This window comes from Atheta coriaria, unplaced genomic scaffold (genome assembly GCF_025399875.1).
Source record: "Atheta coriaria isolate IRGN ID8LTWV9N9 unplaced genomic scaffold, Caltech_Dcor_3.1 hic_scaffold_7_pilon, whole genome shotgun sequence".
NCBI lineage: Eukaryota > Metazoa > Arthropoda > Insecta > Coleoptera > Staphylinidae > Dalotia > Dalotia coriaria.
This window is the reverse complement of record NW_027045449.1, coordinates 11,392,369-11,413,008: the sequence shown is the minus strand read 5'-3', so window position 1 is coordinate 11,413,008 and position 20,640 is coordinate 11,392,369. Positions and strand designations below refer to the sequence as shown.

General features: G+C 34.1%; 1 protein-coding gene across 1 annotated transcript; it reads left to right on the top strand.

The window, feature by feature from the left end:
- Nucleotides 1-416: 416 nt before the first annotated feature.
- kat80 (katanin 80) lies at nt 417-17,475 on the top strand. Its single transcript, XM_065307461.1, has 7 exons — nt 417-1,057; nt 1,131-1,939; nt 10,879-11,164; nt 14,781-15,463; nt 15,524-15,759; nt 15,822-15,896; nt 15,953-17,475. Exons 1-7 carry the CDS (start codon nt 1,009-1,011, stop codon nt 16,206-16,208), a joined length of 2,394 nt encoding a protein of 797 aa, XP_065163533.1. The 5' UTR covers nt 417-1,008; the 3' UTR covers nt 16,209-17,475.
- Nucleotides 17,476-20,640: the final 3,165 nt, after the last annotated feature.

The following is a 20,640-nucleotide window of genomic DNA, read 5'->3' as shown; positions in this document are numbered from 1 at the left end:
GTTAATAGCTTTTACATTTTATGACTGAGATTTGTTTCGAAATACATTTTAAACAGTAGATAATGATTTTTATTACAAAATTCAGTAACTTTATTATGGGTACACTTAGTATCATAGAAATTACTGCGCATGCGCAGCAAAGAAACAAAATATTTGTTTAAAGTTCGATATAAAAGTAAAGTTGAACGTTCTCTTCAATTAAAAATCAATTAAAATCAAAATTATTCCATGTTAAATATATTTCATTGGCTAAATTTGAATAATATAAGCTTTGTGGGCTTGTATTCTTTGTAAACTTATATTTGTAATGTTAGTTGCATATAGTATAATTGCAGGTGTTTCAAAAAACATTCACGATGCGTTGGTCGACCGAAACCGTTTTTTTCTCTACACTCCACACACGTCGTGCTGTACACGAGCGGTACAGTTATATCTGTTGCTGGCGATAACGAACGTCGACAACCTTGTTCGCGGCGCAGTTAAAGTCGATATTCGCTTACCGCGAGCATTTTGTTCCGTCTCCGCACTCGTCGGTGCGACAGCGGTTCGTTACCGCAACAGACAGTCCACAACGCGCACGGCTCGCGAATTGTCGTGCATGTCGTGTGGTTTGCGTATAACAACCACCGAACAAAACCAAAACGCCTGCGTGCGAGTGCGGAAAGTGCGTTCCGCCGTGTTTGCAGTGCGTGCGTTTCGAGTGCACCACGCCACCATCGAAAATTAGTGCGACCGCCAGGTTGATACAGGTAGAAATCGTCGTTCTTGTATTAATGGTCGACATCAATGTGCGCGACGCACCGAGCCGTCGTCGTGGTGTGCTGCAGCGTGCGTGAGTTCGCAGGTATCGGCTGAGAAATCATAGTTTTCGTTTATAGTGTTCGCTATCTGGTTTGTGTACGCGTGAGTGTGAGTGCATGTGCGCCGCGTATGTGATGCCTGCAGCATGAAACAGTTCATCAAGTTAAAGTGATCCGGACAGCAACACACAATACAGCACGCGACGTCATGGCAACCAGGACGAAAACCAAACCTGGACACCAAATATGGGACAAGAGTAAGTTGTTATAACCTAGAAATTTACTAACAATGAAACACAACATCTAATTTAATTTTTGTTATATTTACAGATTTAGCACACAACGCAAATGTAAACTGCGTTGCGCTGGGCCGGAAGTCCGGTGTGGTGATGGTAACCGGTGGCGATGACATGAAAGTAAACCTCTGGGCAGTCGGAAAACCCGGGTGTTTTATGAATCTATCCGGACACACCACACCAGTGGACTGTGTGAGTTTCAACCAAACCGAAGAACTGGTTGTTTCCGGTTCACGCACAGGCGCGTTGAAAGTCTGGGACCTGGAGGCCGCGTCTCTGGTACGCACATTAACCGGCCATCGTGATAGTGTCCGATGCACAGATTTCCATCCCTATGGCGTGTATCTTGCCTCTGGCAGCGCGGACAAAGCGATCAAAGTGTGGGATCGTCGCTGCAAAGGCAACATTTGCAACTTTGTCGGGCATACCGATAAAGTAAACAGCATTAAATTCTCACCGGATGGTTACTGGATAGCGTCGGGTAGTGATGACAGGACAATCCGCCTCTGGGATATGCGCATTGGTAGAATGCTCAAGGAGTTCAAGGAGCGTCACAGCAGCGCGGTGACCACAGTGGAGTTTCATCCACATGAGTTTCTGCTTGCGACTGGCGGTAGTGATTGCGTGGTGAACTATTTCGACCTGGAGAACTTTAATCTTGTCTCCAGCGAGAAGGAGGTCGGGTTGGTGCGGTGTATGTACTTTAATCCGGAGGGCGATAGTCTCTTCGTCGGTGTGCGGGATTATCTTAAGGTGCTCGGGTGGGAACCGAGCAGGCTTTATGATTCTGTTAATCTCGAATGGGGGAGAGTGCATGACATATCAATAGCACAAAATAAAGTTGTAAGTATTAAACTTTTATTATTTACATGAGTGGGAGTAAAAAAAAAAAACAGTTTTTTTGACTTCCATTCCTAACAAAATGCAAATTTTGGAAAACTATTGTATGCATACGATGAGGAATTAATTTCTCTTTGGCATAGTATTTTTGAAAATGATATTAATTTAATATTTTCACAGTTTTATTAAAAACTAGCTTTTGCCCGCGACTTCGTTCCGGTAGTGTATAATAAATATGTAATTCGTTTTTACTCTCTTGTTCTAGACATAGTATATGTCAATTCTGTCGATAAGATTCGCAATTTTATATTAAAGAAATTAATTATATAAAGAATTGCTAATAATGCACTTCAGCGCGCCATCTCGGATTCAACTATTTTACTATAACTATGATTGAATCTCAATGCCAACTTTTATCCTATAGAAAAGGGCTGTCTTTGGGGTTTTCCCGGCAATTATTCGAATTTTTCTTGCCGTAAAAACCATCCTTGGACCATAACGAACATTTTAAAAAAAAGAATTGGCCCAATTGATCTAGGCGTTGTTGAGTTATGCGCTTACCAACAAATTTTGCGATTCATTTTTATTTTATGGATAGAATTGGACGTTTTATTCAAAACTATAGAATAAAACCGTAAAACAAATAGATACTGTGCTTAATATTGAAATACAGCTTATAAAAATTGCTCAAATGATTGCGCAATAATTGCACACTGCAACAACCGCTTGTTATCAAAGTATTTACTAATATGATGGTCGTTATGACAATACACCTATCATAAAATTAGTAAATATTTGCATAAAAAGTTGTCGATTGAAAAACAGCTTTCGTTAGTCAATTGTTTTGTTGATAACATTGTATCTAACCTACTTTCGGTTAATTTACGCCCTCGTTTCGATTTTCGGCCTAGTTTACCATGTGCTATATTTCAATCAATTTTTTCTGTTGTATTCTAGTGATAATGATTACTTTGAATGGTTTTAATTAACCTCAAGTTGTTGACGGTGAGTGGTGACATTAGCATAATCGATTCCCTGCCACCGCGCGACCGCAAACGCGTTGTTTCTTATCAGTTCTTTATCATTTTCAGTTTTCTGTACGTCTAGTGATTCGTAGTGGTTTCGGCCGACCTGCGTTGACCTACTATTTTTCCCCCTTAGGTGCATTATTGTTGTTGAGTATACAGTATGTTGTAGAATTGCGCATTGTGTGTACCTATGTGTGTGTTTGGTCGATGTTTTGCCCAGCGCGCACGACACGCCAAGAAAAGCGCCGAGGTCTACTTTGAATAAATCAAACAACTATATTTATCGACGTAATTTATGCGCTTAATGACCGTACGAGCGCATATCGAAGACGGACGGAACGTTTGCCTTAACAGAAAATCCTCCGCCTAGCGTCTTGTCGTTTTTGCATTCATAAATATGCAATGGTAGTGCTTGTGTGTTTATAGGTTGGGTTATGTTTCGGTGTACTCGTAGTTTCGATCGGGATTGTAACAGACAGCGCGCCGCGCTGGTAATAGGTCTGAATGGACAATTGATCACGTCGCGATTTGAAGAGAAAAAGGAGGAAACTAACGTAGGCGGTTGACAGCGATGCTATTTCCGTTTCCGGTGGATGTTGTACGTACTATTACACTTTTTATTATAATCAACTTTAGAAATTTATGAATTTAAGAGGTTTTAACTTGACTATGGCCGAAATAGACTCATTACGGTTGGAAATTATGATGATTATCCACATTATTTGAATGCTTTCAAGTTGAATTTAACTCCGGTTTAATGATATACATTAAAGTGTCTAATGATGGTGGCATATTGTTTCTTACTTCAACTTCAGGTGTTTCGTATGCTTTTGTATATGATGGTAATTATAAATCGGCGATATTTTGGGCTCAACGACCACACGGCAAGCGGAGCCACGCAAATGAATTCGATTCGTGGCGAGTGTATAAATAAGTACCTTTAAATAAGTAATGATACCTTGGGCCATTACATCACATTATTTGCTTCGATTGTAAACGTGTAGAAATGATGAGTTTGTTGACTTGTTTTACTATTTTAAGAGTATTTAATTACAATCCTAAATTAAACTAGTAATATAGAAATATTAGCAGAAATAAAAAGTTGGTTATGCATTTTGGGTTGCATACAAAGAATGTCAACCCCTATTTGTTTCATTTTTTGTAAAATTTGCTATTTTATCACTTTTTCAACTTATTAATTGCATTTATTAATTAAAATTCATTTTTTGTTTTCTTCTTGGTCCAGATTTTTACTTCCCCTCTCTCCATATTTGAAATTCTTGCGTTTAACAGCTAATCAGGTCACTTAATCACGCCTTGTATACTCTACGAAATTGAATTCTGTGCGTGTTATGAAATTCGAGCCCACGTGCAATAACAAATGTCTAACGACCGGCGAATACCTAAACAATCGGGTATTGTTTCGCGGTTGCGCGTCTTGCTTGTACCGAGATGTGTTTAGCTGTTGCCAAAACAGCCGATAGACCAAGGCAACACCAGCAATTGCCGTTTTGATCCTCGCTGCCTGCAGAGGTGTATGTGGATTATATGGTGTATTCTTTCCGTTCACTGAATAGAATCGAAAATTAAATTGAATGAATCAGAATTATTCATGCAGAGACAAATTATGCAAAACGCAAAGCGTGTAACACTCGCACAGAAAAGTGAATAGCGCATGAATTGAGACATTTATTTTGGACTTTGTGGTATATTACTTAAAAACATTTAATTTTTTTAAGTTTTTTAAATCGTGACGTGAAACTTTCTATGCTTCATCTTTTACTTAACTCTTAATTATCACTCAATTTCTCTACAAATTGGTTATTACCAGTTTGTTGACTCTGGCACCATGTCATTGATACGCCATTCTGCATTCTTCTGGATATTTTTAAACGATCGGCAATTAGCGACGCTCGATTTACTCCTGCAGCGATGACTTTCTTTTAACTTTGTTTGCCGCGCGCCGCCGCGGACATTTTTTCCTCTCTCGCTAGTCTACACCGCGCAAAAATGAATGCTATGCGGCGAAAAAACTCGCGAAATGCTGTTTTAATATGATACGATGATGGAACTGATAGAAGAAAGACTTCTTTAGTTGCGCTTGAAACAAGCACAAGTCGCGAACTAATTGAGACGTGAAGAATGACTCTTTATTTTTATTATTTTGCGCTAAGGAATAGAAGACTGCAGCAAGCAAGCAAGCGGTTTCTATTTTCTTTCTGCCGAGCGTGGCATGCAAATTGCAGCGCGATAATAGATGCGGAGGTAATGGCGTGATGATGTGCTTATCATCAGGTGATGCGGATTTATGCGTTTATTGTTTGGTATTTTTATATAAAATTTAACAGGAGTCTTGGAAAAATTTTCCTGAGTTTTCTAAATATTGTTGATAGCGTTTTATCATCAAAAACTATCAAAACTTACATAAAACAAAATTTGGTTTTAGTCATTTTTGATTATTATTAATTCGAAAATAATATTACTCTTTGAATTTGGGCTTAATAGCTTTGTCAAAATTCGCATTAAGGTTACTTAAATTCCTGTAATGATGAAAATTTGTTAGAAATCACAAATTTATTTGTTTGTGCCGCTTTCACGCAAAAACCACTCAAGTAATTTTGCTCAATTTTGGTTTATCGATCTTTTTGACTATGGAAAGGAAAATAGGCTACTTTTTGACACAAAAATATTTCATCTTCTATTTTTATTGGTATTTTTAAACATTTCTTCAACTTTTTGGTTATTTGCGAATTAATATAACTTAAGTTCATTTTTGGCGAATTTCACTTGCTTTTACTTAATATTTTGCTTTTTTCCCACTAAAAATTTATATAATAAAATCACTATAATTTTGCAACAATAAATACAAAATTGCCATGCATATGCACACACTTACTCCAATTTTTGTTGCATAATTTGTAGGAGTAATAAAATTAATAATTACTGTGTGAAATTAAATTCCTAACGCAACAGCACTAATAAAACTCAAAAAGTGTACTTAATTATTATAAATATGTAAACACAATCCAAGCGATTGCTTCCCGCAAGAAAAAATACTTAATCATTTTGCGTTACGCCCAATCAGAAAGTGAAACCGCTCAAATATTGATTTCTTTTGTTGCTAATTCCATAGCTAAACATTTCAAAAACGGTGTGAAACGTGAATCTCGCGCTAAAAGCCGTGCTTTGTTTGAGCAGACGACGCGGATGAGCGTTTAGATTTCACACATTGTGTGTCTATGTGTACACACACGTGTGCGGGGAGTGCAGGTAAATGTGGCATGTGTCATCTCTGCTCAAGGATTGCAAATAAATAATGCAGTCGCGAATGACTCCGGCAAATGTTTGCCTGGCCGGTCGATGGCGGATATGGCATGCGTCGCCATTTATCGATTGATTGCTTACCGTATATCGGCATCGACATGCTTCGTTGGTTTTGTGGACATTTCAACTTTTTCCTCAACCTCGACTTTTCTAATAATACAGGAAAAAATCAACAAATTGTATTAATTTGAGATTTTTAATTAGGCGTTCTCATCAAACTTACATATTTACTTTATCAATTATTTGATAAGCATGCAGATTAAGGAAAAAAATTAATAATATTTTTTCTTCTTCCATCTTTAAAGCGCAAGTTTTTCCATGATTTTGAGATACAAAAAGAGCTTCTTTAAACACGGACGGCCAAGGCCGTGACTAAAGTACTTTATTTCAAAGTTCGAAGTTTTTAAATACAAAAGTTCAAACAAAAAGTTTAAAAAATGAATAATTTGAATACTTTTGGACTAAAACAAAGTAAATTTTAATAAAACCATCTAAAAATATCAAAAATTTAGGAAAACAACCAAATATCCAGTTGTTTTGTTTAAATATTTTAAAATATTTTAAATTGTGCAATTATAACTTAAACATTCCGTTGTCGCAATCGACGACTGTTGTAATTGCAATGCGTAATATTCGTAATAATGATGGGAAGCGTTTTGGTGATGGAAAATGTACCACGACTGCTTTACGCGCGCGCTGGTCTTATTGTTGCATTGCACGCGAATAAAATACCGTGCGCTATTCTTAGTTGGAATCGGAATCAGTGCTGCTCTTACGGTAAACAATTAGATTTCGTAATCGCATTCGTAACAGTACCGTGCCATCAAAAATTACAGCTTAGTGCTTTTATTTTTTAAGGTCGATCGAAACATTTATTTGCGAAAGAAACATTAAAATGTAATATTTAGATAATTATGCCTGCCGGTTATTGGAAGCAAGTAGCTGGATGGAGAAAAAGTAGTCGAAGGAAATTAGTATAGTATTCGTACGAGCGCGATAAGTTGATGTTGCGTTCGTCTCAAACATCGTGCATTTTAGAGTTTTAGAAATTTTCGTTCCCAGGCGTTATTATAAACTTTCATACATGGATCTTACCTACTAGATACATCCACGAGTGCATGTTTTACAGTAAAAAGCAAGACAAATTTCTGTAACGAAAGATGAAAAAAACATATCCAAACATACATCTTGAAATCTTGCTTTTGGTACTGTTCCAACAGTTTCATGACTTGGTACAACCGCATCAATTTGTCAAGTTAAAAATCTTTCATCTAAGATTAGATTTTACTTTTTATTAAGTTTTATTTAGCTTCTTCTCGTAGTTTTTAGTAAAAATGTAATTAATTTTTACTTTCTTGTTCAAGACTAGGAATATATGTCGATTCCATCAAAAGATTCACAATTTTATTTTAAAAATAATTAGAAATGCTAATAATGCACTTTAGCGCCATCTGGGAGTCAAATATTTAACTATAAATATGATTAAATCTCCATACCAATTTTCATCCTTTATTTAACGCCTATTAAGTGATAATTTGTTATATTTTAATAGTTATTCTGTTATTCTTGGAGCAGACGAATCCAACAAATTATAGCTTATCAAAATCTGTCCAACCGTTCTTAAGTTATAAATGTTGTAACTAACACGATATATTTTTATGATGTTTAATTTAAAAATGTGTAGACTTTGCGTCTTCCACCGGTTCCACTACATCTAGATTGGTCTAATTGTAAAGTTGTTCTTGTTTGGCTTGGTCTCTTCATGGAAGTTGCTCAACTTAACGGACCTGACGCATGTCTCCGAAGGTTAAGCTTCTTCATCTTGAACATCTTCTTGCTGGTCTTCTTTTTCACCCAGTAATCTTAGAGGCTGTTTTATAACAGTTGTCGACTGCAATGCCCGAGTTGAGTCACTCCGGTTCAGAGTAAATCTCGTGACTTTACAATTCTTCGCATTTCGTAGTCGCTGGTATTTCTTTGTATTTCTCGCTTCGCGCTCGAAATGAAATATTTAACATTTACGTAACTGCTGGATAATTGTGTAGGTAGGCTGTGCTGTTGGACAAGTACAAATGAGATTACATGCTGTAAACATTTGAGATTTTAAATGAATACGAATTGATTTTCAAAGAAAAGTAAACGTTAGTTTAATTTAGTTTGAATCAGGGTTAAATTTAGAGAAAATTGCAAATCTAAAGTTTATTTTACTATATTTGAGTGCAAGCAGTAAATAGAACGTGTTGATTTTAGTTTTCCAGTGTACAGTTAGCTCTCATGTAAATAATTACTTAGTAGTGCCTAAGTTGCAGTTACAGTGGATTATCATATTTATTTAAATGTGTTGCATGTGTGATAATACCTACACCAACTAACGTCAAACTATATCTATAAATATATAAAACAGAGTTGTGTTAGTTATAACATTTATAACTCAAGAACGGTTGGACAGATTTTGATGATCTATAATTTATTGGATACGTCTGGGCTCCAAATAGCCGAATAAGTATTAAAATATCAAAAATTATCTTTTAAAGGGTGTTAAATAAGGGATGGAAATTAGTATAGAGATTCAATCTTAGTTATAATTAAAAAATGGAATCCTAGATAGCGCTAATGTGCATTATTAGCATTTTTCATTTCTTTAAAATAAATTTATGAATTTTATTGATGCAATAAAAAACTAAGAACTACGCAGACAAAAGTTAGTATCAAATATTTGAAGTGATCAATTCTAATTCTCGAATTTCGGTTCGGATTTCGTAAATAAGAAACTTTCTACCGCACACACTTGTTGTGCCAACGTGGGTTTTTTCTTCAACATTTCTTGACTTAATTATTTTATAATCATCCTCCGTGGGTCGCACTCGACTACGGCGTCGTCGCTTTCTTAGCCGCGTAAAAAATAATTTTTGATTATGATAAAATCGCTGCACCAGCGGAACATCATGTAATTATAAATTTCTTCAACGGCGATCAACTTTTAGTATGTAGGTACTAATTTAAAATTAATGTAATTACAGTGCGATAGTGCTATCGCTAATCGTAATCGTTGTTTCCTTTCGACTTTTAGCGTAAGTTTAAGCTTATTAAGTGGAAATTTATTGGATACACAACATCTTTATGTGAGTTAATTTATTGCTGTTTATCATCTTGCCGGTTGAATGCATTGATACGGTTGACTTCTTGACATTTAAACCTTTCATTACGTTTATCGACTCTTTGTTGAACAAGGAAGCAGGAATATTTAATAGTGAGCTTAATAATGGAGAAATTTATTGAGTAAAAATTGTTGACTTTTTATAATTTTACTATTAGAAAATTATAAAATGTATTTTTACTGCAATAAGAGTATTTTTGTATTTCTTAATTTTTTATATTTTTGATTGAATTGTTGAGAAAAAAAATGTTTTTGTCCTTAAATATTTATTTTATTAATTACTTAAGAAAAACACTGTTTTTCAAAAGAATACGTAGCTTCAACTTATGGTACGAGTACATCACGTACAACACATGTAAATACTGATCTGCGATTTTTGATCAATTTTATTTCATGAATTATTTAAAAACTTTGCTAAAAGCAATTTTAAAATTTCTCAATCTCTTATATCAAAGAAATGATTTATTACATTTGCATGTCTAAATCAGTTTCATGCAAATACTCAATTTGTATTTAGTATCATTTAAGTTACAGCGTTGCATAATTATAATTTTTCGAAGATAAAACGAGTAACTTTATCGGTGAAAGGAAGGGTCATCGCACTATATCGAATGTAATCGTCGCGTCGTCGTCGTTGTCATCGGTCATCACATCATTGCCATTGCCACCGCATTTACCAGTATATACTATCGTACGAAAAGATCACACATGAAACAGCTGAAAATAATGAAACATAAATATGCAACTAAACACATGTGTACACATGCATTTGAAGTCATTTTGTGTGGCAGCAAGCAGGTTGCGTCTGTTACGAGCTACAAGAAATTATATTTAATTATGCATGTATACGCTGGTCAGTTTTCCTGGCACGCGGCCATTTTATATTCTATCTATTCATGCTGAGTGCATAAATTTGATATATTGATGTGCAGGAAAGGAAATGACCGGTTCAAGGCCACTTCGATTTTGATATCAGGGTGAAAGACATTTTCAGGGTTTTTTCTTTGTAGGTTTTCATCGAACGCGAATCACGTCTATTTTTTTATAATATTGATATTTGCGTTAATGACGTGCGGTGACCATATTAGGCAGTCGTGCAAAGTGGTTCTTTCTAATAGTTATAATTTCTTTTAATGGTATAGCTAGGTGTCTCAAGGTTATTGGCACATTCTCAGTTTGTATTTTATTCTCGTTCTGGAACAACTACGTTATTGATATTTCATACGACGAAAAAAAACCTGTAACCGTATTAATCATAGCTAAATTACCAGAAGGTCTACTTTAATCTAATCAATGTTTCCGTCAAAGTACAATAGATAATCATAATAAGGCTTACGCTCTACAAAACAAAATATTAACTTTAATTTTTAAGTACTACTTGAAAGGAATTAAATAATTAAATAATAATTTAATGCTTGTTTTTCTTGTTAAAGATTGGAGCATCATTCCACTTGACCAAAGTGTTTGTCCACCTGGTGGATTTAAACACGATACGACCCTTTGGCGGGCAAGCCGCCGATGCACCACAGTGTTTCACCCCTAATACCAGTCTGCGGAAGAGTTTCTCGCGGGCAGAGAGACCCGTTTCCCTGGTGAATCGACTCGATGTGAAGACTACCATCGAGGAGAGCACGTCAGGGACTGATCCGGAGGAGGAATCAACGGCGGCCATTACGAATCAAGTCGATTACGAGGAGATTTTTCGACCTGGACGTGCACGTAAGTTGATAAACTATCAGAAAATTTACATTCCATAGCGTAAAATAACTCTAGGAAGTTCAGCAATGCACTAGTGTAGTATTAATGTGGCAGGTGATTCGTATTCGCGATTCAGTACCAATTTTGGAAGAAATAATCAAAACCGCGCTATCGAGACGGAATAAATACAATCGCGAATGGGTAAGATTGACGCGTGTGACGAATGTGTTTCGGATATCAGAAAAACGAGCACACGACGAGAACAAAGCATTCTGGTGGTAGTTAAAAAATGATGACAATCACAATGATTGACGTTCACTTAAATTGCCTACTTTGGAACACCGAAAAGGAAGTGCAGTACATGCTACAAGAAATAGAAAACAAAAGAATGACGAATGACAAAAAATCGCTGGTAATCAAAGTCAAGAAAGTTATTTTTTTGTTGAATTTAATAGCGTGTAATTCACTCAGAAGTTTATATTTTTTTTTTTTCAATTAAAATTTAAAATTATAAATACTATATCAGATTAAGTATTAAGTTGTTTTTTTTTGCATCATTAAAGTTGGTAAAAATCATGGGAAGTTGAAATTATAGAATTATTTGATAATTTTGCGCTTTGAGTTCAAAACTCTCGGAACGGAACTTTAATGTACTCGTATGGTGTCTGTAGTATCCGACCAAAACATACATTTACAAAATATTACAATATTACAAGGAATAAAATTTAACGAGCTTTTGTAATTAATTTTTTGCTTGCTCAAAAGCTAGTATGTGTCGATTTCTTCAATAATATTTGCGATTTTATTTTAAAGAAAGGAGGAATGTTAATAATGCGCTTTAGCGTTTTCTCTGATTCAATTATTTAGCTATAATTATGATTGAATCACTATACCTATTATCATCTCTATTTTAACAATCTTTAAGTTATAATTTTTTATATTTTAATAGTTATTCTTTTATTTTGGGCGCAGGCTAATCCAACAAATCATGGATCATCAAAATCTCTTCAGTCCTTCATGAGTAACAAACACGAGTTTATTTTATACATAGACAGATTTTTGAATTTCAATTTTTTCATTTTTTAAAATTTTTTTAATAATGTGGTTTGGTCGGACACTAATTTTACCAACGCCAAAAATTGTACATAATTTGTCGGATTCACCCATCGTCGTGGCTACGACCAACGAACACTTTGGCTGGGTGAACGAACTTTGCATAGAGGTGCACACAACACACACACTCACCAGCAATCGGTTGTTGGGTGCTGTACCTGGGGATCTTGCAGTCAAACTCAATTATTAACATAAAACAAAAATTAATAAAACACAGAATGGGAATGTTAATTTGAACAGGTTTATTGTATGCATATTGAGTATTCAGTAGGTGAAATAAGTGTTTTTGCGGTTGGTTTATAATCTTTCAATGAGTTAACTAAAATAGTATAAAAGGAAGCTTGAAAATTATCGAAGATATTGAAAAATGTGCGAAAATATGAATGTATCTTTAAATGACACCATATAAGTCAATATTTACGCACGTCGTAAGTTTTTAATACTTCCTTATCTATTGTTTACAGTTTTTGTCGCGCATGTATGGTTCGGCTAAAAAAATATTATAGCCACGAGATTATAATTAAAAACAAACCTATTATCAAGGAAATGAGGAATACACACGTGCGTAGATTGATTTTATTGTTTTAAGTGCTAAATTTATACGATTTATTGTGCAATTTTTTTATAAACTGCAAAAAAAGTACGTTTTGTGGATGAGTTTGACGAAAAGGTCGTTTCAAGGAGATGCGCGTTACTAATCGTTTTCCAAATACGGTTGGCGCTCACACCATACAATTTTCCATGCTCTTTATTATAATTATAAACAATAAGATTAAATTAAATTTTGCCGACACAAAGTGAGTCAGAATAAAATAAAGTCTTGAAAAAATCATTAAATTTCAACGTTTACGACGTTTGTGGCCGTTTTTTACGTTTCTACACCACGCAGAAACATATTTTTTATCTTGATAATTTCGTATTTTTATATTTATTCAGGTCAAGTTTAACTGTCGTGACTTTCGGTCTTTACTTCAGACGTGAATTTTCGACGTGTGAACCGAATTTAATCAGCTCTGGCGTCTATTGAGGCTAAATTAGTCATTTATAATTTAGTGTGTGTGTATATACAATACGCTTAATGTGGATGTTAATGAATTGGAGAGGATGGGAGTGGATAATGAACAGAAAACACCTTCGAATATAATTTGTCGAAGTGTTGGTTTTAATTTGAACAGTTGTTTGAAGTGGTCACTTTAACGAAATCGCAACCGGAGAACACATTATAATGAGAAGTATTCGAGTGTGTTTTGTGTTTGTTTGACTTCTCTATGATGTTGAAGCCAAGCAAGGACCTTGGAGCAACGTAGGTGGTTTGCTTAATTAATAGTTAAGACGTGTTTTTTGCGTTGCGTAAAATCAATAAAAATCAGAAACAAGTAAAACTTACATTCAGAGAAAACAGTTGTTGTATAATCATTGAATATATAAGTTTTAAGTGTTTTTGTAGAAAAATATTTAAAAATAATGTTATATCTATGTAAAACAAAGAAGTGTTAGTTACAACAGTTATAGCTTAAGAACGACAGAACAGATTTTGATTATCTATGATTTGTTGGATTTGTCTCCTTTTCTAATAGCAGAATAACTATTAAAATATTAAAAATTATGACTTAAATGGTGTTAAATAAGGGATGAAAGTTGGAATTTAATTAAATCATAATTATTGCTGAATAATTGAATTCCAGATGGCGCTACAGTGCGTTATTACCATTTTTCAATTCTTTAAAATTAAATTGGCGAATTTTATTGATAAAATCGACACATACTAGTAAAAATTAATCACATTTTTTAGTAAAAATAACGGGCGCAAAGTTGCAGTCTAAAATAAGTATTAAACGGATATTTTAAGCAAAAATTGTAAAATGAGTTAATTTTAATCGATATCAAGAGCTCAGATCGCAGACGCAGTTAGTTTTTACCAAATTACAATTTTAATATAATATAAAAGTGTAAGTCATGTCCATTCGATCGTTTTATGAATGCATATTACGAAATGCGTTAAAAATCTGCTTTTTAAGTTTTTTTATTTTTTATTTATTTTTACGACTTTATGCAAATTCTGCTTCTGATTGAAAATTGATGTGAAATAGAAAGCAAGTGACCTTGCAGCGCGTAGGTGGCAAACAGACTGGCACATTCTTACTTTTTACCTGCACGATTATTGTAAGTTGAACAATCGTAAAATAATGACATAATTCACATATGTGCAGCGTATACTCTTTTATTGCGTTTCTAGCAATGACATTTTTCTCGGCAATCGCAAATCTTTTGGCGTTTGCAACCCACGATCATTGTGTGCTGTTTGCATTCGACGCGAATACGAATACACGTAATTTATGATTTATGCGCGCACCTGACCGACGTTTATTCGAATTTAATTAATTTGCCTGTAAAATTCTCAATTCCAAGCACGTACACACGTTGCATAATCATTGCATACTTTTGTTTTTGCTTCAATGCGAAATAACATGTTCCACATGTGCTACTATTTGAATTATTAACGTTTTTTGTTTGTTTGTTGCAGTTGTGCGAACACCGCCACCGCCAACAGAACCACAAAGTATTCTAGATGCACAAATAGAACACGATGTAAATGAAGATGGAAAGATTCTAGATCCACAAATCCTAGAACACTCATTCGAAGCATTATCACTAGACCATAATATTAACTACAGCAGAGGATCACCGCCACCGACTCCGCCGAATACTGCAGCTTACGCTCGCTCAAAATCCAACCTTGATCAAGTTTATTCCAATCGAGGACTATCAAAGAATGATCAGAACAAAGCGAAGTCAATGCAACCGCCACGATACCAGCTTCAGCGACAGAGCAGCTGCAAGGATGGCACTGCAAACAGCAACAATAAACAAAACAGTAAGAGTAATAATATTCGACATAGTGTGTCGGAAGTGAATCTCAACAAGAACTCAGCCGCACCGCAACAAACGCGGAATAATCTGCGTAAGAACTCCTTTTCGAAGATCAGTAACAATCAGAATAGCAATTCTAATCTGTCGAAGATCCCTATGACGAGTAGGCAGGTTGCCAATGATGTGAATACTAAACCAATGAACATTTTCAACTCGGAGCCTGTGGATATCTACGTTAAGAACAAATTGTCACCGGATGAGGAGGTGCGAACGAAGGATTTTATTCCTGTTAGTATCGATAGGCCTGTTGGACTGCAATTTGATGACTTTTTACCAGTAAGTATTTGAAATATTTTAAGTTAAAACAGATTTTTGTAACAGTTTGTATGTTTTTAGAAAAATCATGATTCCTTCTCAAGTCCACCAACGCAAAACATGTCGGAGGCGGAGGTGTTGAACATTGTGATGGGCGGCCACGATAATATGTTGAAGTTGTTATACACCCGAGAGCGGCATCTGCAGCTGGTTGCAAAGCAGCTCGAGCGGGACGTCAAGATGGGGCTGGAATTTGCGGCGAACCTCAATGATTTGGCTGTTATTGTTGATATTTTAGGTGTTATTAATCATAAACAGTACGTATTCACATCAAAACTTATAATTAATCATCTTAAAACTATATAAATTTATTTTTTAGTTCTTTATGGAGTTTAGACTCTTGTGTTCTTCTGCTGCCAAAGATCGAAGAGTTAATTGAGAGTAAATTTGAATCGTAAGTTAAATGTAGTCATAACCATTGATTATTTTGACTTTTACTGTTATTTTTAGATATATGACGACAGGATGTGATTCGCTCCGTTTAATCCTTCGAAACTTTGGTTCCGTAATCAAAACCAATTCGCAGTACGCGGCGGGCAGCTTCGGCGTGGATATCTCGCGCGAGGAGCGCCATCAGCGAGCGTGCATGTGCGCCGAATTCCTCGAGGGCATACGGCTAGTCATTTACAAGAAGCAGGCGTACACGGGCAAAGTGGGCAACGCGTTCAAGGAGGTGGCTGAATTGTTGCAGAGCACTCTCGACTGATCTACATTGTTCATCTACGCATGAGAGTTTTCAATGAAGTTTAACACTAATCACAATTAAACGACTACTAAGATCTCTAATTCTTGAAGGAAACTTTAACATATTAAAAACCAACTATTACTACTTTTAACTCAAGAAATTTACTATTAGATAGAGAAGTTATGAAATTGCATAAAACTCAACCGAATGTGTATTAACTTGTAAATTTTCTAAAAATCAAGGACTGAGCAAGTGTTTGAATGAGTTGAGAAGCTGGGGAAAGTGAAAATCAGATACATTAACATGTGATTTATGATTAACTAGAACTAATAAGATTGATGAGGGTCACTAAACAATTAGTTAGGGTTTTAAAATGTAAAGAAATGCAATCTTTAACTTATTCGTAATTTTTAATCAACAAAGATCTGCCCTGTCTTATTTTAAACTGTAATTTATGTTGAACATCGAAAATTTTATCTTTGGGCCCAGAAATGGGTAGAAAAATCACGAATGCTTCCGATTGTTTTGTCTTACAATTGATATTTCGTCGGTTTCATAACTAACAGCAATAACTTCATAATCATTAGTCATGTACACCAGGAACTGGAATTCCGTCCATTATTCTAGTTCGTACTCTCAGTAACCAATCCTGTAACAAATTGTAGCAGTATTTTCGTACGTCACTTGATATTGGACCCAGTCATTAGACATCACAACTGTATTATAGAAATCAAACTGATTGCGCCTAATGGGAGTGGTGGAGAGATGAAATTAGTTTTGATATGAATTAGTAACAAATGTAAACGAATGTATTATCACTCACACATCATTGTAATCAAGACCGCGAGTCGATCGCACATAGTCCAAGTGGAAATCGTGACGTTATTTGTACTTTTTACCATTTGCTTGCCTTAAGTTAACAATTTGTGAAATGTAATTGAGTCGTTATGACCAGAAGACACACACATACACACACACATAATTTAGTGCCATTTTGTGATTTTGTTTGTTTTGTTTTTTTAACTAGTGTTTATTTAAATTAATTGATTAACTTGTATTAAAGTACTCCTAATTATAGTTTTACGTTTCGAATGCAAGCAAATGCAGGTAATGATCACAAGGATGAACAAATAGACAGAAATAAACTAATGAAATTGAATGAAATCTACAAAACTGTATTGTCAGTGGTCAGACATCTGAAATCTGATCTTTTGTGGTTTGATTTTTATTCCAGAGATGTAAAATGTGCGATGTGTAACAAATTAAAAGATGATTATTTATAAATTAACATTGTGCTTAATTCTGAGATCTTGTACATATCCTTTATCACCCGAAACATGCTGCAGACAATTTTTGAATTTCTTTTCAGGCAAAAAACAGCTTGTATCTCCTGAACCAATAAAGTTATTATGGTTATATCATTGTCATATGATAGTTTGGAGAATCCCTTAACAATATGCGCATCTTGTCAGCCCTTAAATGTTTTTTTTAGATACCTACAACTGAGAATGGAAAATATTACATATCTTCTATCTACTTGTACAGTATTTTAGAGTATCTCATCGTCATAAGATATCTGGAGAGTCCTTTAATTACTAATGTCCAATTTTTTGGTTGAAAAACAGGGACAAAGTTTTCATTTTAAATTATTTTTGGACGAAAGTCAGGGTCGAACTTTTTTTAATTAAAATATTACCTGCCGAATGACAGGGTCGAACTATTTTAGTAAAATATTTTCGGTCGAAAGTCAGGGTCGAACTTTTTTTGTTTGAAATATTACCAGTCGAAAGACAGGGTCGAACTATTTGAGTATATTATTTTTGCTCGAATAATTTTTCATTAAAATTAATTTCGGTCGAAACAAAGATTTCATCATAAAAAAGTCAAATCTTTTCTCTTTTTTATAATCAAAATTAAAAGTTAAAATTTTAAACTTTTGTTAACGGTTTTCATTAGAGTTATTAATTCTTATCATTTATCTTAGAAACCTATTAATCTCTCATTGTTTATTTAGACCCTAAATTTGATTTTAATTTATTCTGATTCTGCATAGTATTTTAGGTATATCTTTTAAACCGTTAGCCAAATAACAAAAATCTATTAAAATAATTTGTTAAGAAAGTTGTACCCTATTATAATTAACAATAAAAAGTTTCACTTTCTTAATTTATTGAAAAGAATAATTAACTGATAAAAATTTGGTGGAGGCGCTGGCATTTAGTAGTGCAAATAATTATAAAAAACTAATCAACACACTGTGTAAAGAAGCTTTTAATTACCTTATTAACCAAACTTTTTACATAATTCTACTTCCGGTTTACCCTGTAGGTGAATTTAAATGCAACGTGTATATCCACCGAAACTTAAATACCAATTATTCCAGAAACTAATTAAGATAATCAAAAACGGAAAACAGCCTTTTATTCAGATGAAAATTTTTAATAAGATGACATTAAAAAATTTATATTTTTTATGTAGTGAAAACCGATTTTCCAACGCAATTTTCTCGGATCCTATGCAAATTATAATAAAAATTTTTGCATTTTCTTCATGCCATAATAAGAAGCTACAAAATGGCAGATTTAGTTTTTTGCTTCTATGAAGTTGACGAAAACAACTCAAAATTACTCAAGAGGTTACACTTGATGATTTTTTGACCTAAAAATTATTTTTTATGCTAGAGCAAAACATATCTAGTCAGTTTTCTGATAACACCAGTATTTCGGAAAAACCGGGTGAAAATTGGAACAGAGCAAATTGAACCACAACTCAGATTTTCATGAAATTTTCCAGTCTAGTCCAGAATTACGCAAGGAACTCACTAATCCAACTTTTGTTTTGATATCTTAATTGGTTTTCTAGTTATTGACCATTTTCATTTATTATGTAAGTATCGAAAATTTAAAATTTTAAAGTGCTATACAATGTAAAATTTTGCCCTGTAAACGAATCCGAAAACAATTTTTCTTTAACTCTAATGGTTTGCAAGAAAAGTGCGATAAACTGAATTTTTAATTTTCTTCACCATTTCTTATATAAAAAATAAAAACTTAAAATTTATAGTTTTTATTGTTGATTCCATAAGAACATGTGATTTTAAGTTTTTTATCTTAGTAACATTTTGTAATTTGTGTTAGGGTTTAGAAGATATATGATAAAAACTATGTAAATGCATTCACAATAAATAAAGTTATTACAATGCACGCTAGGACTTAGACAAAGAATGCTTGACAGAAAATTTAGTAAGAATTAGTAAATAATTCTTTTAGAATTCACAAGCAAAATTCAAAGTTTTAAACATAAATTTATATTATATTAAAATAGAAAATATTTTATTCAAAAAAGATCGACCCTGTTTTTCGGCCGAAAATATTTTATTCAAAAAGTCCGACCCTGTCTTTCAACCGAAAATATTTTATTTAAAAAAGTCCGACCCTGTCTTTCATCAGAAAATATTTTATTTAAAAAGTGCGACCCTGTCTTTCAGCGGAAAATAAATAAACCAATTTTAAACAAAATAGGTATTACACAATTGACATTTTAAGGCAATTCCTAGGTGTTTAAAGGGTAAAAAAGGAACAAAAATTATAAAAAGCATCTTTAACTACTAAATAATTGAGACAACTTCGAAATTGTTTTATTAATACAGTAGATACAGGGTGTTTTCTAAATCAAGTTTAAAAATTTGAGAAAAATAACAATTTAACTGGCATTTCAGGGCACTTGTCTAGGGTATTGGAAGTGCAAATGAAGGGCATGCCCTAAAAGAACTCCCCAGCTACAAAGAAACATTATGAAACATATTAAATTCACTTGTTAAATGATATATAACTTACATCATGTTAATAAAGTGCAATTTCACAGTATCTCCTCCCCCACAAAAGGATCAAAACCTCCAACCTCACAAAAATCTACCCTTTTGTACATTATATCCGTGACAACTATCAATCACACCAGTTTATGTTTTACAAAAACTATACTATACTCCCTTCAACCTCAAATTTTGCACGTGTGTACCAAAATTCTCAAGAGTAACTTTTACACTCTTATCCGGTACTGAAGACCACCCTCATTAAATCGAACATCCCTTTATACACCACGTTGCACTGTCTACTCATGTGTGAACTAATTTGAAACTTATTAACATGACACGCTTTGTTATCATAATGCATGACATGTAGTCTACAAAACGTATCAGTAGTGAGTGCTTACATGTTGTGACGAACTGAGACTCGTTACTAGTAGCTTTTTATGTTGATGAGGACGATGATGAGGAAAAGAATAAAGAAACGATTGCGTGGTGCGACCACCCATGTCGAGACAAGTTGACGCGACACGTGCCGGGATAATCCCAGGTTAATTGGAAGTTTTCGACAAGGCACATGGTATTAAATCAGAATTAATATCAAACATCAAATGATTTGGGTAAATTTTTTACATAAAAATAGTTTTG